The 19,059-nt window shown below is 35.1% G+C and overlaps 2 protein-coding genes and 1 long non-coding RNA gene across 10 annotated transcripts in view; all 3 read left to right on the top strand.

Annotated features, from left to right (window-relative positions):
• The first annotated feature begins 3,967 nt into the window (after positions 1-3,967).
• On the top strand, positions 3,968-8,971 carry LOC107556097 (protein OSCP1-like). Of its 4 annotated transcripts, none has more exons than XM_016239120.1 (9): positions 3,968-4,394; positions 4,742-4,909; positions 5,258-5,338; positions 5,500-5,603; positions 6,134-6,262; positions 6,499-6,568; positions 6,774-6,913; positions 7,879-7,955; positions 8,185-8,254. In XM_016239120.1, the coding sequence occupies exons 1-8, from the start codon at positions 4,242-4,244 to the stop codon at positions 7,916-7,918; spliced, it is 885 nt and encodes a 294-aa protein (XP_016094606.1). In that variant the 5' UTR covers positions 3,968-4,241; the 3' UTR covers positions 7,919-7,955; positions 8,185-8,254. The 4 variants fall into 4 exon arrangements, with proteins under 4 accessions (XP_016094606.1, XP_016094605.1, XP_016094607.1 ...); XM_016239119.1 differs by lacking the exon at positions 8,185-8,254 and adding an exon at positions 8,101-8,154 and having other exon boundaries at positions 7,892-7,955; XM_016239121.1 differs by lacking the exon at positions 8,185-8,254 and adding an exon at positions 8,101-8,154.
• A 539-nt stretch (positions 8,972-9,510) lies between these two features.
• On the top strand, positions 9,511-14,428 carry LOC107556098 (protein OSCP1-like). Of its 5 annotated transcripts, none has more exons than XM_016239125.1 (9): positions 9,511-10,513; positions 10,861-11,028; positions 11,377-11,457; positions 11,619-11,722; positions 12,253-12,381; positions 12,618-12,687; positions 12,893-13,032; positions 14,004-14,080; positions 14,290-14,359. In XM_016239125.1, exons 1-8 carry the CDS (start codon positions 10,361-10,363, stop codon positions 14,041-14,043), a joined length of 885 nt encoding a protein of 294 aa, XP_016094611.1. In that variant the 5' UTR covers positions 9,511-10,360; the 3' UTR covers positions 14,044-14,080; positions 14,290-14,359. The 5 variants fall into 5 exon arrangements, with proteins under 5 accessions (XP_016094611.1, XP_016094612.1, XP_016094610.1 ...); XM_016239126.1 differs by lacking the exon at positions 14,290-14,359 and adding an exon at positions 14,206-14,259; XM_016239122.1 differs by having other exon boundaries at positions 9,512-10,513; positions 14,017-14,080; positions 14,290-14,428.
• Positions 14,429-17,731: 3,303 nt separating this feature from the next.
• Positions 17,732-19,059, top strand: part of LOC107556096 (uncharacterized) — a 3,538-nt gene continuing 2,210 nt past the window's right edge. Inside the window, exon 1 of the long non-coding RNA XR_001605246.1 lies at positions 17,732-17,967. This is a non-coding gene — a long non-coding RNA (uncharacterized lncRNA). The remainder of the gene's footprint in view (positions 17,968-19,059) is intronic.

Raw genomic sequence — 19,059 nt, 5'->3', positions numbered from 1 at the left:
GAATTTTTTTAAAGATAAAAATACCACTTTCATAGCCTTAATCTCAAAGCTGTTAGTTTCTTATGTTGTAATCAGCCATATTTATTTAATTGTTACATGTTGGTGGGATATAGACTATAAAAATCTGTTAAAATAACCAGAGTAATTAGATCTGGTCTGGATTTATTTGTTTTTCGTAGACAAAAACCTATTTTTACATATCAAAATATGTATGGGAATGTAAAATATTTCCCCAAAAATGCATTTATTTGCATATACAGTACAAATTTTGTACAGTACTCACTTTTGTACTCATGTACAGTACACATTTTGAATGAAATGTGGGAGAGTAAATTATGACAATTTTCATTTTGGGGTTAACTATTCCTTTATGACACAAAACACCCAAAAAGCAGCATGGAAAATATTATGAAATAAATCTTTTCTTTCTAAAATGGTGATTAAATGGTAGTTTGGAAGAGTCATTTTTGTGTAACAATTGACAGATATGCATTTGTCACTCTTACAAATCATCTAGGGAGGAAACCTCTCGAGCCATATTCTCATTTTTGCTGGACTACTCATTTCGACTGACATGTCAAACCCAGTCATCACTCAGCCCGGTGCTGGATCGTATGGTACAAATGTGCAGACTGGAGAGTGGAGCACCGGTCTTTGTTCTTGCTGCAGTGACCTACTTGTCTGTAAGTTCTGAGAGCAGTCAGCAAATCATCTGAATATGCAACCTGAACTTCAAAGATGCCATTTTATTGGCACATTTTAGCTGTGGTTTAATATTTAGCCAAGGAGGATTCATAATGTTAGTCAGTTTACTGCTTTTATCAGTGGCAGAGGCACGTCGTCAACATGTAATGCATGATCTTTGAGCAATTTTTTGCATTCTTCCATTGTCTAGGTGCTCTTGGCTGCATCTGTCCAATAGCTCTCAGCTGTTACACAGCAAACAAGTACGGTGAGAATGTATGTCTAGCATGTGTACCTGGTGGAATGGCTGCAATGAGGACACACATGCGACTGACCTATGGAATACAGGTAATGTATACTACAAATTAAGGACTGGATTTCCCATGTTGCATATTTAAGAATGATTATCCATTGCTGACTCCACTTGTTTTGTACATATTATACAGCGTCTTTCTTTTTTAGTTGGCTTTTCGTAATGGGTAAAAGGAAAAAATCACTTTCAAATGTTTATTTTAGTACACTTTATCTATTTCCATTTGTAGATTTCCTTTAAAATACATGTTTTCTCAAACTGAGTTTTTTCTTATGCACTTACCCAGATATCTCTGGAGTTACATACTTGCACATCTATATTCTGAAGGCTTTGACAGCAGGGTTTGTTCATAAATCATTTGCCTCGTTTTATATTTTATTCCTAAAAACATGGTCAAAATGTCTTTCTTTCTGGCTATTGACAGTATTTTCTGATTTATGGAGTTCTAAAAACCTTTGACTTTAATAGGTTAACAAAATGAAGTAATAATGTTGGACCCAGCTTTATCTAATGTTCAGATTTGTTCTGGAAATGTATGCAAATTAGTACAATTTTAATTAGATAATGCCTAATTTTCACATTTAAACACAACATTTAAAAAAAAATGTGTAACAAAAAATATGAGCAATTCTTAATGTCATCAATCACCTGAGGAAGTATGGCGGTATTTATAAGTTAATTGTCTTGCCTTAAATATATATATATATTTTTATTTTAATTATGCGATAGATTGTCCATAGAGTGCCCCCCTAAAAAGATCAATGTCACAGAAATAAAATATAATAAGTTACAAATAAAGCAAAAGCACACTTTTCTAACAAAACATTTTACAAAAATTATTTTGTGGCTTTAAATAATAATAAAAAATATTATTCAAAATACACTGAGAAAAAAAAATTCATCCATTCATTTTACGTTAACCCTAAAACACAACCCACTGCAGTACAAAATTTTTGTTTTGTAACTTTTGTTTGTTACAAAAGGTTTGTTTTTATGGTTTATGGGGACTCTCCATAGGTGTAATGGTTTTTCTACTGTACAACCCGTATATTCTATTGCCCTACACCAACCCTACCCCTAAACCTACCCCTCACGGGAAACTTTCGGCATTTTTAGATTTTCAAAAAAACTAATTCCGAATTATCTATAAGCCTTTTGAATTACGGGGACACTGAAAATGTCCTCATAAATCACCTTCTCATTGTAATACGTATGTCATACCCATGTTATTATACAAATTTGTGTCCTCATAAACCACATGCACACACACACACACACACACACACACACAGGTTTGTTTTTGTGAAAAGTGGGGACATCCCATAGGCGTAATGGTTTTTCTACTGTACAGACCGTATATTCTATTGCCCTACACCAACCCTACCCCTAAACCTACCCCTCACAGGAAACTTTGTGCTATTTCAGATTTTCAATACACTCCATTCTGTGTGATTTATAAGTGTTTTGAAAAGTGGGGACATGGGGTAATGTCCTGAAAAGTCACCTTCTCCTTGTAATACCTATGTCATACCTTTGTCATTATACAAATGTATGTCCTCATTTGTCACAAAAATGCACGCACACACACACACACACACACACACACAAATCAATACATACAATTCCTTCATAGTAATACAGTACATTGATCCATATATTTATGGATTTTTTTAGAATGTCCTGTCAAAACACAATAGATATACTGTGTCCAAATATTTTGAGGGCCACTATATATTAATATCTAAAAATCAAGAATGTTCCCAAGAAGTTTTGACCATGGAGGTTGTCAGTACATTCAAACCTTGGAGTTTATAAAAACTGGCATGTCAAATGGACAGTGCATGTTCAAGTTACTTCTGTTGCTGGCAACACTGTGGCTCAATTACATTTGCTCAACAGCTTGTCAGTATCATGGTTTCCTGTCTAATATACGTTCCTGTATCAGGGTTTCCTGTGTCTTTTTTGCATTCTGAAATATTCTTAATGAACTTAACTTTGCAGTTATGCCAACATCATACTTTGGTATCAGATGCCACAGAGGTCAAAAAACAGAATATGATGCTTGTTGCTTGCAGATGTGATGTATACATGTAGCTTATACTGTACCTGCTCTTTAGTTAACTTCCTCCATGGAACATTTTAAATAATGTCCTTTTTGATTTGCAATCTTTGTAGCAACTGTAGCAGATTGGCTAGAGGAGGACAGAAAAAGAGGTATTGTTAACATTCTGCTTGCTTTGCTGCTGGCCGTAGAGCAAAGTAGCGTGCGTGTGCACATGCCAGCTCTCATAGGCACTCGCTGTGTAGAGGGAGTTGGGGTTTCTGTGCTATTTTAATTGTAATTTGACATTTTTTATGTTTTTGCGTGAAAGAAAAAAAAGTACTATTGTACAATAAGAACCCCAAAGATTCAAAAAGCTTGTACAGTTATTTTTTGGTACTGAGATATAAATGAAATCCTCCATATGGCAGTATATGTTTCTAGCACTTGTGTTTTCCTCAGTCAACATTTGATTACGGTTTCCAGCACAACATCATACTTTGGTATCAGATGCCACAGAGGTCAAAAAACAGAATATGATGCTTGTTGCTTGCAGATGTGATGTATACATGTAGCTTATACTGTACCTGCTCTTTAGTTAACTTCCTCCATGGAACATTTTAAATAATGTCCTTTTTGATTTGCAATCTTTGTAGCAACTGTAGCAGATTGGCTAGAGGAGGACAGAAAAAGAGGTATTGTTAACATTCTGCTTGCTTTGCTGCTGGCCGTAGAGCAAAGTAGCGTGCGTGTGCACATGCCAGCTCTCATAGGCACTCGCTGTGTAGAGGGAGTTGGGGTTTCTGTGCTATTTTAATTGTAATTTGACATTTTTTATGTTTTTGCGTGAAAGAAAAAAAAGTACTATTGTACAATAAGAACCCCAAAGATTCAAAAAGCTTGTACAGTTATTTTTTGGTACTGAGATATAAATGAAATCCTCCATGTGGCAGTATATGTTTCTAGCACTTGTGTTTTCCTCAGTCAACATTTGATTACGGTTTCCAGCCCGCTTCTCTGCGAAAACATCTGCCAAGACAATAAAGCTTGGTTTGTAACTACATTTTGATATATGTTATTTTTGTTTATCAATCTTTCTTGGCAAACCAGCTTTCTACAGTACAGACTGCATTGTGCTTGCTTGGTTTTCAGCTTCATATTTCATCACTGCAACTCTTTCTGTGTGTTTGTGTTGTGATAGTTATGAATGATATCATTACCACCATGTTCAATAAGAAGTTCCTGGAGGAGCTGTTCAAACCACAGGAGCTGTACTCCAAGAAGGCCCTGAGGACAGTGTTTGACCGACTGGCTCATGCCTCCATCATGAGACTCAACCAAGCTAGTATGGACAAGGTGAGGACTAATGTCAAGGATGCATTGTCATTTTCTTGAATGAATTGTTTGCAAATCTTTTAGTGCGATCCTTGCATATTTTTCTAGTGAGATCTTTTTACAAATATCTCTTTCTACACCTTCTTTTGAATCATTTTTTTCTTACTTTTGAAATGTGCCAAAGTTATATAGTAACTTCTGTTCACTGAAATTATTGTATTTTGAGCTTTGCTTTAAAATTCTCTTTAAATATTATTGTGTTATAACAAGCGGAATAGTGTTGAATGGCTCCCTCTGGTGAGCAATATGATGAAATATGTAATGGCTTCTTTATTTGAGCACTCATATTGTGCTCTTTTTATACACAGCTCTATGATTTGATGACCATGGCATTCAAGTATCAAGTCCTGCTGTGTCCTCGCCCTAAAGACATCCTCCTTGTGTCCTTCAACCATATGGATGCCATCAGGGACTTTGTGAAAGACGCTCCCAGCATCCTCAGCCAAGTGGATGAAACAAACAAGCAACTCATAGAGGTAGCAGGGTCTCTGTGTAAAGGCACTACTTACAGACATACATTTTCAGGTTATTTTCAGTTATTAAATATATATATTTTTTGATTGTCAATAACGGTTCATTTTAATATATATGTTATTTTATAGTGTATTGTTTATATTTATATTATATAATTAATATTATTATTATGTTTCCATTGATAGGAATATATGAATAATATATGATAATATTATTATTTAATATTGTAACATTATATATACATTTTATGTTAGATGTTTAATATTATTATTAAGCAATTATTTTGCTATCATCAGCTCCACTCTGATTTTGGCTTTGAAAGTGTCTTATCTTTTGCTTGTAACTCCTAGATATATACCCCTTTATCTGGTGGAGAGTTTCATCTAATTAGACAAACACTCCTCATCTTCTTTCAAGATATGCATATTAGAGTAAGTCTTTTCTTTATTTTGACATGTACTTTAATACAGAATTCTCAATAAAAACTCAATTAAAAGTCCAGTAATACTGGTCATGTTCATGAAGGTGAAGAAAATAATAATTTTGACAATGCTAACATACATTTAAATATGATATGAAACTTGTTTTTTAGGTATCAATTTTCCTGAAAGACAAAGTACAGAACTCCAATGGGCGATTTGTTCTCCCCGCATCAGGCCCTGTTCCGTATGGGACGCACATCCCAGGACTCATAAGGTCAGCAGGATCAGATTCTGCTTCTGTTCCTGGAGTTAATGCACATCAATACATTTTTCAAGTATTGATGTGACTACAGTAGAGCATTTAAAAGGCTGAGAATGGCAGGATTTGATTTAAATGTTAGAAATAAATAGCCTCTAAATTTATAGCTGAAATTGTGCATACGTTTGCTCTGAAATCACCTCCTTCATTTAGAACTGACAGAGTCTGACGTTAAGGGTTTAGAGTTAATTGCATTATCAAGACACTTGGACATTTTCTAAATATAGCAGGGTCTGTTCTTAGACTGTGACAGAAAGCAGTTATTTTAATAGAGGTTAGTGGTAGTTGACATATAAGATGTCCATGAACTATTTTTTATCAACATCATGATTTAGATTTAAAATTTGTATATGTATTCTGTAATTGGTCAGCTTTTCTTTTAAAAACATTTTAAAAGTACAAATATTGCATCTCACAATCAATTAACATAATGTCATAAAACTTCATGTATAATAATTATTAATATTTTCTATGTTAATTCCCAGGATGTTCAGCTGTAGTGGTGAGGAGGTGAGAAGGATGCAGTTCCGGGACGGTGGCAATTACAGTGCCGCTCTCCGTGAGGGTGCTTTTGAAATGTATGGTGATCGAGTAATCAAACTGGGCACAAACATGTGAGCATCAACCACTTTATAATAACACTCACTTCTACTAATATTCAATAGTGGAATCATATGACTCACACCTTCTGTGTATCTTTAGATACCGGGGTGTAATTCATCACGTGTTAAGTTTTATCTGCTGCAAAGCGCATCTCTAAATTATTATGTGAATAATTTAGCTGTAAACCTGAGCCAGGTAGCCTTTCACTGGAGCATCAGCTGTACAATTGTCCTATTTGTTCTTTCAGGTACAGTGTGAGCCGCCCTGTTGAGACACACATGTCTGGAACCTCCAAAAACTCCTCACAGCACACCAAGGTAGGATTACGAAATTGATTATACTTTGTAGTTGAAATCTAGTTGACATTGATCAATTGTATCCTTTTCACATATGCAGGTCTCTTTCAAAATATTTTGAAATGTTGGTTCATTAAATAGATCATAAAAACTTATGGTTAAAAAAATGAATGTAATGCTGATGTAATTAGCATGCATATTTTACAAAACTCATGCACTTCTGAAGGTCAACACAACTCCGAATCCTTTGGCAAAAGAAGAGCTGAACCTGCTTGCTAGACTAATGGGAGGTCTGGAGGTGCAGAAATCAACTAATACTGACTCTGGCTTCCGTGTGAACCTTTTTGCCACTGACGAGGAGGAAGAGTGAGTCTTTATTTAAGTTTTGAGACTTTTTTTCTAAAGTCAAAATAGAATCTGACTAGACTCACTAATAGATTTAAGGCTGCGTCTCATTGGAACAAGGTGTGGTATTTCACCTCAAAATAAAAGCAAAATTATGCCATTTGAGTAATATGTCTAGACATTTTATTATTTATTTATTTTTCTTAATATTCTCAGTAATGATTCTCATAACTGTAATACAGTGATTTGTTTTTTTTATTACATTGTTTCAGCATTGTATATATTACCGTTTGGGTAAGATTTCTTTCTTTCTTTTTAATTAATACTTTTTTTTCAACATGGATGCATTAAATTGGTCAAAAGTGACAGCAAAGACATTTATAACGATAAAAGATTTATATTCAAATAAATGATGTTCTTTTAAATTTCTATTCATCAAAGAATCCTAAAAATGTATCACGGTTTCCACAAAAATATTTAGGAACACAGCTGTTTTCAATATTGATGATAATAAGAAATGTTTCTTGAGCTGCAAATCAGCATATTAGAACGACTGCTGAAAATTCAGAAATAAACTGCATTGTAAAATATATTCAAATTGAAAACACTTTTAAATTGTAATAATATTTAGCAATATTAATATTTTATTGTATTTTTGATCAAATAAATGCATACTTGGTCAGAATAAGAGACATGTTTTTTTTAAACATTCTATGATCTTAAAAATCTTAATTATTCCAAACTTTTGACCAACAGTGTCTATATGCAGTTTAATATATGTGTGTATGTATATATCAAAAATTAGCTTTTAAAACATTTTCTTCATGTAAATATAATGGATTACTTTTTTATTGTGGAGTAAAATGTGACCCTCCCATGTTCTTGACAGGTTCTGTGAGTCAAACATCACTGTATTTTTTTTTACATATCAGTGAATTGGATGCTGTTCATTTTGCATGAGATTTCATACAAATATTGAAATACAGCTTATCCCTACAGGGAAGCTTTAATATCAAGACCGGATGAGCTTTCCTATGAAGTTATTAATATCCAGGCAACAAAGGTAAGGGTTAATGTTTGTATGCTTGTACAGTAATACACTTGTGCTGTTTGATCCTTGGCCTCAGAAAACATTGTAATGCCTGATTACCAGTGATCCTCCCACACTGAGACAAAGCTCTCAGCTTTGTCTAATTGGTTTTTGACAGGCTAAAGATTTCCAGCCTTAGGTTATCTTTAAACTACCGGAGGACCATGGGAGTAACAACACACCTCTGACTGGTTCATTTCAGGACAAACAGACCAATGCAGAGCTGGCTAAGATCATGGGGGAGTTTGGAGAGATGGGAGAACCCGCCCCCAGTTCCAGCAGCAAGGGTGATGACCTCCTGGCCATGATGGATGGACTGTGACTTTAACTTGATGTTCACTTTGAGTGAGCAGAGTGACTGAGCTGTTAAGCAGGATAAAGTGCTACAATGTCTTACTCAGCAAAGAGGCCTTTTGTCTGGAGCTACAGTGACAACCGTATATATTTAGAACGACAGCTAAGCTCAACAAGAAAGTCTCTCTTTGAGAATTTCACACAATTTTTGTCTCCTGCCACCCACCCAATGTGAGAAATGCAAATAGCAGGTGTAGAAATGTAATATGCGTCTTGCTGTGGGACCATATTCATTTTTTCATATTCATTCTGTCAAGTCACTTTGGAGGTGGCACAGGCCATATCATCACGTATTTCAGCGAATGGTTTGATATCAGTCTTCACAGAAACGTCTGCGAGGCTTTGATGTCACAGACATTTCTGTGACATTTAGATCAGTGGACCGAATAAAATGCCTTTTCTGGACTGTCTTAGTTGTCTAAGAGGACAATCCGTGCACATGGAATTCATTTAAATCTGTTTGATGTGCAACCGAGAGGCGCACGATTTGCATCCACACAACAAGCGCTGATTAAGACAGGGTAATGGAGGAAACCGAAGTGCACTTGCAGTAAATATTTAGTGCAGATCCCAAAACTGGTTTACAGGAAGCCCCGGGACAATTGATGTGTGTATGTTTTTGTCTTTATTTAAAGGGAGTGCAACTACTGTACAGACCGTATATTCTATTGCCCTACACCAACCCTACCCCTAAACCTACCCCTCACAGGAAACTTTGTGCTATTTCAGATTTTCAATACACTCCATTCTGTGTGATTTATAAGTGTTTTGAAAAGTGGGGACATGGGGTAATGTCCTGAAAAGTCACCTTCTCCTTGTAATACCTATGTCATACCTTTGTCATTATACAAATGTATGTCCTCATTTGTCACAAAAATGCACGCACACACACACACACACACACACACAAATCAATACATACAATTCCTTCATAGTAATACAGTACATTGATCCATATATTTATGGATTTTTTTAGAATGTCCTGTCAAAACACAATAGATATACTGTGTCCAAATATTTTGAGGGCCACTATATATTAATATCTAAAAATCAAGAATGTTCCCAAGAAGTTTTGACCATGGAGGTTGTCAGTACATTCAAACCTTGGAGTTTATAAAAACTGGCATGTCAAATGGACAGTGCATGTTCAAGTTACTTCTGTTGCTGGCAACACTGTGGCTCAATTACATTTGCTCAACAGCTTGTCAGTATCATGGTTTCCTGTCTAATATACGTTCCTGTATCAGGGTTTCCTGTGTCTTTTTTGCATTCTGAAATATTCTTAATGAACTTAACTTTGCAGTTATGCCAACATCATACTTTGGTATCAGATGCCACAGAGGTCAAAAAACAGAATATGATGCTTGTTGCTTGCAGATGTGATGTATACATGTAGCTTATACTGTACCTGCTCTTTAGTTAACTTCCTCCATGGAACATTTTAAATAATGTCCTTTTTGATTTGCAATCTTTGTAGCAACTGTAGCAGATTGGCTAGAGGAGGACAGAAAAAGAGGTATTGTTAACATTCTGCTTGCTTTGCTGCTGGCCGTAGAGCAAAGTAGCGTGCGTGTGCACATGCCAGCTCTCATAGGCACTCGCTGTGTAGAGGGAGTTGGGGTTTCTGTGCTATTTTAATTGTAATTTGACATTTTTTATGTTTTTGCGTGAAAGAAAAAAAAGTACTATTGTACAATAAGAACCCCAAAGATTCAAAAAGCTTGTACAGTTATTTTTTGGTACTGAGATATAAATGAAATCCTCCATATGGCAGTATATGTTTCTAGCACTTGTGTTTTCCTCAGTCAACATTTGATTACGGTTTCCAGCACGCTTCTCTGCGAAAACATCTGCCAAGACAATAAAGCTTGGTTTGTAACTACATTTTGATATATGTTATTTTTGTTTATCAATCTTTCTTGGCAAACCAGCTTTCTACAGTACAGACTGCATTGTGCTTGCTTGGTTTTCAGCTTCATATTTCATCACTGCAACTCTTTCTGTGTGTTTGTGTTGTGATAGTTATGAATGATATCATTACCACCATGTTCAATAAGAAGTTCCTGGAGGAGCTGTTCAAACCACAGGAGCTGTACTCCAAGAAGGCCCTGAGGACAGTGTTTGACCGACTGGCTCATGCCTCCATCATGAGACTCAACCAAGCTAGTATGGACAAGGTGAGGACTAATGTCAAGGATGCATTGTCATTTTCTTGAATGAATTGTTTGCAAATCTTTTAGTGCGATCCTTGCATATTTTTCTAGTGAGATCTTTTTACAAATATCTCTTTCTACACCTTCTTTTGAATCATTTTTTTCTTACTTTTGAAATGTGCCAAAGTTATATAGTAACTTCTGTTCACTGAAATTATTGTATTTTGAGCTTTGCTTTAAAATTCTCTTTAAATATTATTGTGTTATAACAAGCGGAATAGTGTTGAATGGCTCCCTCTGGTGAGCAATATGATGAAATATGTAATGGCTTCTTTATTTGAGCACTCATATTGTGCTCTTTTTATACACAGCTCTATGATTTGATGACCATGGCATTCAAGTATCAAGTCCTGCTGTGTCCTCGCCCTAAAGACATCCTCCTTGTGTCCTTCAACCATATGGATGCCATCAGGGACTTTGTGAAAGACGCTCCCAGCATCCTCAGCCAAGTGGATGAAACAAACAAGCAACTCATAGAGGTAGCAGGGTCTCTGTGTAAAGGCACTACTTACAGACATACATTTTCAGGTTATTTTCAGTTATTAAATATATATATTTTTTGATTGTCAATAACGGTTCATTTTAATATATATGTTATTTTATAGTGTATTGTTTATATTTATATTATATAATTAATATTATTATTATGTTTCCATTGATAGGAATATATGAATAATATATGATAATATTATTATTTAATATTTTAACATTATATATACATTTTATGTTAGATGTTTAATATTATTATTAAGCAATTATTTTGCTATCATCAGCTCCACTCTGATTTTGGCTTTGAAAGTGTCTTATCTTTTGCTTGTAACTCCTAGATATATACCCCTTTATCTGGTGGAGAGTTTCATCTAATTAGACAAACACTCCTCATCTTCTTTCAAGATATGCATATTAGAGTAAGTCTTTTCTTTATTTTGACATGTACTTTAATACAGAATTCTCAATAAAAACTCAATTAAAAGTCCAGTAATACTGGTCATGTTCATGAAGGTGAAGAAAATAATAATTTTGACAATGCTAACATACATTTAAATATGATATGAAACTTGTTTTTTAGGTATCAATTTTCCTGAAAGACAAAGTACAGAACTCCAATGGGCGATTTGTTCTCCCCGCATCAGGCCCTGTTCCGTATGGGACGCACATCCCAGGACTCATAAGGTCAGCAGGATCAGATTCTGCTTCTGTTCCTGGAGTTAATGCACATCAATACATTTTTCAAGTATTGATGTGACTACAGTAGAGCATTTAAAAGGCTGAGAATGGCAGGATTTGATTTAAATGTTAGAAATAAATAGCCTCTAAATTTATAGCTGAAATTGTGCATACGTTTGCTCTGAAATCACCTCCTTCATTTAGAACTGACAGAGTCTGACGTTAAGGGTTTAGAGTTAATTGCATTATCAAGACACTTGGACATTTTCTAAATATAGCAGGGTCTGTTCTTAGACTGTGACAGAAAGCAGTTATTTTAATAGAGGTTAGTGGTAGTTGACATATAAGATGTCCATGAACTATTTTTTATCAACATCATGATTTAGATTTAAAATTTGTATATGTATTCTGTAATTGGTCAGCTTTTCTTTTAAAAACATTTTAAAAGTACAAATATTGCATCTCACAATCAATTAACATAATGTCATAAAACTTCATGTATAATAATTATTAATATTTTCTATGTTAATTCCCAGGATGTTCAGCTGTAGTGGTGAGGAGGTGAGAAGGATGCAGTTCCGGGACGGTGGCAATTACAGTGCCGCTCTCCGTGAGGGTGCTTTTGAAATGTATGGTGATCGAGTAATCAAACTGGGCACAAACATGTGAGCATCAACCACTTTATAATAACACTCACTTCTACTAATATTCAATAGTGGAATCATATGACTCACACCTTCTGTGTATCTTTAGATACCGGGGTGTAATTCATCACGTGTTAAGTTTTATCTGCTGCAAAGCGCATCTCTAAATTATTATGTGAATAATTTAGCTGTAAACCTGAGCCAGGTAGCCTTTCACTGGAGCATCAGCTGTACAATTGTCCTATTTGTTCTTTCAGGTACAGTGTGAGCCGCCCTGTTGAGACACACATGTCTGGAACCTCCAAAAACTCCTCACAGCACACCAAGGTAGGATTACGAAATTGATTATACTTTGTAGTTGAAATCTAGTTGACATTGATCAATTGTATCCTTTTCACATATGCAGGTCTCTTTCAAAATATTTTGAAATGTTGGTTCATTAAATAGATCATAAAAACTTATGGTTAAAAAAATGAATGTAATGCTGATGTAATTAGCATGCATATTTTACAAAACTCATGCACTTCTGAAGGTCAACACAACTCCGAATCCTTTGGCAAAAGAAGAGCTGAACCTGCTTGCTAGACTAATGGGAGGTCTGGAGGTGCAGAAATCAACTAATACTGACTCTGGCTTCCGTGTGAACCTTTTTGCCACTGACGAGGAGGAAGAGTGAGTCTTTATTTAAGTTTTGAGACTTTTTTTCTAAAGTCAAAATAGAATCTGACTAGACTCATTAATGGATTTAAGGCTGCGTCTCATTGGAACAAGGTGTGGTATTTCACCTCAAAATAAAAGCAAAATTATGCCATTTGAGTAATATGTCTAGACATTTGATTATTTATTTATTTTTCTTAATATTCTCAGTAATGATTCTCATAACTGTAATACAGTGATTTGTTTTTTTTTATTACATTGTTTCAGCATTGTATATATTACCGTTTGGGTAAGATTTCTTTCTTTCTTTTTAATTAATACTTTTTTTTCAACATGGATGCATTAAATTGGTCAAAAGTGACAGCAAAGACATTTATAATGATAAAAGATTTATATTCAAATAAATTATGTTCTTTTAAATTTCTATTCATCAAAGAATCCTAAAAATGTATCACGGTTTCCACAAAAATATTTAGCAACACAGCTGTTTTCAATATTGATGATAATAAGAAATGTTTCTTGAGCTGCAAATCAGCATATTAGAACGACTGCTGAAAATTCAGAAAAAAACTGCATTGTAAAATATATTCAAATTGAAAACACTTATTTTAAATTGTAATAATATTTAGCAATATTAATATTTTATTGTATTTTTGATCAAATAAATGCATACTTGGTCAGAATAAGAGACATGTTTTTTTTAAACATTCTATGATCTTAAAAATCTTAATTATTCCAAACTTTTGACCAACAGTGTCTATATGCAGTTTAATATATGTGTGTATGTATATATCAAAAATTAGCTTTTAAAACATTTTCTTCATGTAAATATAATGGATTACTTTTTTATTGTGGAGTAAAATGTGACCCTCCCATGTTCTTGACAGGTTCTGTGAGTCAAACATCACTGTATTTTTTTTTTTACATATCAGTGAATTGGATGCTGTTCATTTTGCATGAGATTTCATACAAATATTGAAATACAGCTTATCCCTACAGGGAAGCTTTAATATCAAGACCGGATGAGCTTTCCTATGAAGTTATTAATATCCAGGCAACAAAGGTAAGGGTTAATGTTTGTATGCTTGTACAGTTATACACTTGTGCTGTTTGATCCTTGGCCTCAGAAAACATTGTAATGCCTGATTACCAGATTACTCTTAGCTTTGTCTAATTGGTTTTTGACAGGCTAAAGATTTCCAGCCTTAGGTTATCTTTAAACTACCGGAGGACCATGGGAGTAACAACACACCTCTGACTGGTTCATTTCAGGACAAACAGACCAATGCAGAGCTGGCTAAGATCATGGGGGAGTTTGGAGAGATGGGAGAACCCGCCCCCAGTTCCAGCAGCAAGGGTGATGACCTCCTGGCCATGATGGATGGACTGTGACTTTAACTTGATGTTCACTTTGAGTCATCACATGGTTTGATATCAGTCTTCACAGAAACGTCTGTGAGGCTTTGATGTCACAGGCACATGGAATTCATTTAAATCTGTTTGATGTGCAACCAAGAGGTGCAGGATATGCATTCACACAACAAGCGCTGATTAAGACAGGGTAATAGAGGAAACCGAAGTGCACTTGCTGTAAATATTTAGTGCAGATCCTAAAACTGGTTTACAGGAATCCCCAAGACAATTGGTGTGTGTATGTTTTTGTCTTTATTTAAAGGGAGTGCAACAAAGTCAGGTATTTCAAACTCAAGAAATTAAAATGTCTTCGAGTGTGCAATTGCTGCATTATGTAATGGGGCAATGTATACATGAAACCACCTTCCATGGAAAGAAAGCAATGCAATATGTATGGTGAATGAAATTGTTTATTTTTCATAACCATAATAGAGCTTATTTATTGAGGTTAATGTACTGAATGTTCATTTGTGTCTGTTTACTGTTTCATTATATTGAAATAGATCTGAATGTGAAATAAAGATCTTTTTGAAAATAATGACTTGTCAATATACCAAAGTTTCATGTTTGTTTTTAAATAATACTTTCTTGTAATAGTTCACACAGAAATGAAAATGTACTCACCCTCAGGCCATCCGACATGTAGATGAGTTTCTTTCTTTACTGATACAGTTTTTGAGAAATGTATCACTTTCTCACCATGGTTGAATGGGTGCCGTCAGAATGAGAGTCCAAACAGCTGATAAAAACATCACAATAATCCACATGACTTCAGGCCATCAATTAATGTCAAAGAAGAAACAAACTCCATCTTGGATAGCCCGAGGTGAGTAAATTTGAAGGGAATTTTAATTTTTGGCTGAACTATTCCTCTTGGGTGAACATAAGAATGAAAAGCATTAAACTTTAAAAGTTCATAAATTAAAAGATGCAGTCGCACAAAATCAAATGTAGTGATTCTTTGTGAACACTAGATGGCGCGATGGAATAATGCAGCATTGTTGACATTTTGGGAACAAAAAGATTTCCTGGGTTGACACAAATTTAGTTTTTTTTTTTTTTTTTTGCACAGGAATGCATATAGAAATAACTCAGTAGTCACTAAGAAGTAGTCACTTCATTGTAACCTTGTGACGTTTGATACGCTAGAGTTTTAGTGTATAAATGTAAAAATTTTGAATTTTGTAAGAAATCGGACTGTGGTTTTATGTAAAGGGAATGTAAACTTTATGAAAAGAAGCTCCTGTTGTTGCATTTTCCCCCTAACTCTCCAAGTCTCTCCAAGTGCTGTTCAAGCACTTGATCTGTTATGACTTTTTCAGACAAGCAATACTGAAAACCCCTGTGTTCATTTGAATAGTGTGGGAGACGAATTTCTCACCCACACAGTTATGAATGAATCGCTGTCACAGTCGTTCCTCCATGGGAAAAAGCTTCTAAAATTCATTACCTGTGCTTTTTTTGACTCCCACAGCACAAAATATTTTGACATGATGTGACTGTGTGCACTGCTGCTGCATTTGTGGGACACTTGATCTTTCAGGACATCATGAATATTATTAAAAACAACAACAACAAAAACACATTTATTCATTTTCATTCAAGTCATGTCACATATACACTGCAAAAAATAAAAAAAACTATTTGCACTCAGAAATTCTTGATAAATCTGTAAATAATATTAAAACAAAACAAATGATAAATTATATTAATTTGACACATTTTATTATAACCTCATTTTTATATTTTAAATATATTGTTATTTATAACCCTTATTCCAAGAACAAGAGATGGTTATTTGAAGGAAAGTAAAGAAATAGAGGAAATGAGACAGACTATAAATGCTAAGTCCAGATGTTATAGCAAGGTGTGCGCTCGTGAAAATGTCCTTGCAGTCTTTTTCAAATCCACTACTTCTTTATCAGACATGGGCACTAGTAATGTATGATTCACAGTTTCCACCCCACACACCGTGGGTTGTCCGATGTTTAGCCACAGGCTTATAAAAGTGTTTCATGTGGTTTAAGGCAAAGGCCATGCTGAGTCAAGACAGGAAGACAGCACAGCCTTAAATCAGTTACTGCCCTTTAAAACACTCTCTGTTTGACATGCAGCTCTGCACCAGCCCACTGAATTGAAACTTGCTGTTGTGGGTGAAGCTGGTTCGTTTTGGGGGATCTAAAATTGGATACATTCTCGAGGGTCTTGTGCATGCAAGAAACCTCAGAATTTTGCCGTACTCGCATGAATACAGGCAGATTATTGTTTATCTATTTATTTACCCTTTAGCCTTGGGTGTAATCCATGTGTCATTTTTATTTCACCTGGCACTGATTCTTGAGACATGTCTCACAGCTTTATCTGCAGTTTCTTAAAGTACCAACATTTACACTATTAAATTAGTGAAAGATTATTTCTTAACACAAATGCAACATATTTGATTGATTTTCTTTATTTTAGCAAAATGAAGACATATAGCCTATTATGACTCATAACCTTAACCCACCTGTCCTCTGTTAATAACTCAGAACTTGAATATTATACTAATACACATGCATATTTTAAAGAAACATTACTGTGATGGAGCTGAAAAAACTTTGGTGTCAAAACAATTTTCACTTAAATTGCTAGTAAAGTTCACAAGTAATTACAAAGAAGCAGCAAGTAACATTCAATTAAAAATGTAATTTTGAAGCAGAACTGCAATCATCTGTTTTATTTGCAACGTTGAAAAATCGTTTTTACGATGTAAATGCATTAATTCAATGAGTGAATACTACATTTCTAAATATTTATAATAAATATCGACACATTATTTAGTTTCTGGCAGCTGTTGAGCCATATTGTGTGATGATAAGCAAAAACAAACATGTGAGGAATGGAAAAGGCTGGAGTTTGCACAAACATGTATTGTAAAACTCTTCAGATTAGTCCAAAATAATTTCTTACATGCATAAACTTTTTTTTTTTTTTTGGTCTTGTTTTGTTCCAGTACTCAAGAATAAATGTATCTATCAAGTTTTGTTAGTACTGCTTAATTAGAGTCCGTTTTTATTTCTTAATTACGTTTATGCCAATTGATTTCCATCGTAAAAAATAAGAAACTCTTCTTCTTCTTAACAAAACTGCACATTTATCAAAATTTAAAAAAAGTTATGCAGTAGTAGCCTACTCTACTGCTCATTTACATAGCGTATGTTTATCATTCCACACTAAGCGAAGAATGCCAAGCTCAAGAACGCACGTAAAGGGGCGGGAACACCAAACGACATTTTCTATTGGCCGCGCCGATCCGTCACTCACAGCATGTGCGTCATTTCCGTTGTCAGGTGGTGCTGCTATGGAAAGATGTGATCAGTTGTCCTAAGAAGGCTTTTCCCTCAAAACCCCTGTCGGTAATCGTGAAATTTCTTCAGTTCGCTTGAAACAAACCGCTTCGTGGTGGAGTGTAAATGTCGGTGCAGCCCTGGTGAACATTTAATCGGCCCGAAATGAGTGGGAATTAGTGTACGACAGAGGATTCCCTCGGCGGTTTTGGTAAGTTGTTAAATGGCCCGTCGGTCGACTGAGGAGATTTTCACAGTCCGTTAAAGGGACACGGTGAACTCATTGGCTTTCTGGGCTTTAATTTCGGCTTGAAATTCAAATAAACGCGCTTTTGCAACGATTAAGTTGTCGTCTTCTTTAAATATGTTGCGATATAGACTAACTTATATAAGCAAGAATACAAAGTAAAATAAGCAAGTTTCGCTTGCATTTGCTAGACGACTCGATTAGGCTCGTTGTATTAATAAGAGAGCGAACTTTGTTTTCTTACACACGCGTATTTAAGTAATATATGTATATATATGAGTGATTATTGTTATAATCTTACTTGAAGCTGGTTGACAGCGTTCGTCGGTGTACGCCGTGTACTCCGTTGTCATCACATTGCAGTGCTCCTGTCTCTATTCCCTCTGCTGTCATTTTAACTATAAATGGAAGCGTTAGTCACTTGTTTTTACACACCAAAAATCTTAGACATCCAAATATCAAACAAAACGTGAGCAAAAACGCGCATCTGATACGGGTTGCATCAAGCTGCCAGTCGGTGCTCGGAGGTTGCCAGGTTCTCAAGTTTGCGTGCAGTGACAGCTAGTATATTTAGATCTAATAAAATATTAAAATATTCTGCTACTGAGTGGTTCAGAGCGTTTAAATCATGCAGGTATGATATTTCGCTTCTCTGATGACTGTGATGTGTGTATAATGCCATAAGATGATCACACTGACTGCATCCATTCAGTCTGAAGAACGCAAATTGAGTAATCCTTCTATGAGTAATCCTTCATATAACTCGATTTCATCATCAGCATGTTGTTGTTAAAGGGATGGTTCGCCAAAAAACGAAGGTTTGGTCATCAGTTAATTATGTTTTTAAAAACCTATTTCATTTTCATTAGTTCAATGGAAAACAAAAGATGATGTTAGTATTAGAGATTAGCAGCCTTGGTCACCATTCACTTTCATAGCAAGGTTCTCTCTCTCTCTCTCTCTCTCTCTCTCTCTCTCTCTCTCTCTCTCTCTCTCTCTCTCTCTCTCTCCCGCTCTCTCTCCCTCTCTCTCTCTCTACATACAGACGAAGCATGT

The sequence above is a fragment of the Sinocyclocheilus grahami genome, unplaced genomic scaffold (assembly GCF_001515645.1).
Source record: "Sinocyclocheilus grahami isolate Dianchi unplaced genomic scaffold, SAMN03320097.WGS_v1.1 scaffold555.1, whole genome shotgun sequence".
NCBI classification, from domain to species: domain Eukaryota; kingdom Metazoa; phylum Chordata; class Actinopteri; order Cypriniformes; family Cyprinidae; genus Sinocyclocheilus; species Sinocyclocheilus grahami.
Note: the sequence above shows the minus strand (reverse complement) of the source record. Positions and strands in the feature narration are given on the sequence as shown.

Bases quoted from the DNA above. Each gene is read 5' to 3' on its own strand.
- LOC107556098 (XM_016239122.1), top strand. From the start codon at position 10,361: ATGAATGATATCATTACCACCATGTTCAATAAGAAGTTCCTGGAGGAG. The intron at 10,514-10,860 runs GTGAGGACTAAT...TTTTATACACAG, and splicing joins ACCAAGCTAGTATGGACAAG to CTCTATGATTTGATGACCAT. The intron at 11,458-11,618 runs GTAAGTCTTTTC...CTTGTTTTTTAG, and splicing joins TTCAAGATATGCATATTAGA to GTATCAATTTTCCTGAAAGA.
- LOC107556097 (XM_016239118.1), top strand. From the start codon at position 4,242: ATGAATGATATCATTACCACCATGTTCAATAAGAAGTTCCTGGAGGAG. The intron at 4,910-5,257 runs GTAGCAGGGTCT...TGTAACTCCTAG, and splicing joins CAAACAAGCAACTCATAGAG to ATATATACCCCTTTATCTGG. The intron at 5,339-5,499 runs GTAAGTCTTTTC...CTTGTTTTTTAG, and splicing joins TTCAAGATATGCATATTAGA to GTATCAATTTTCCTGAAAGA.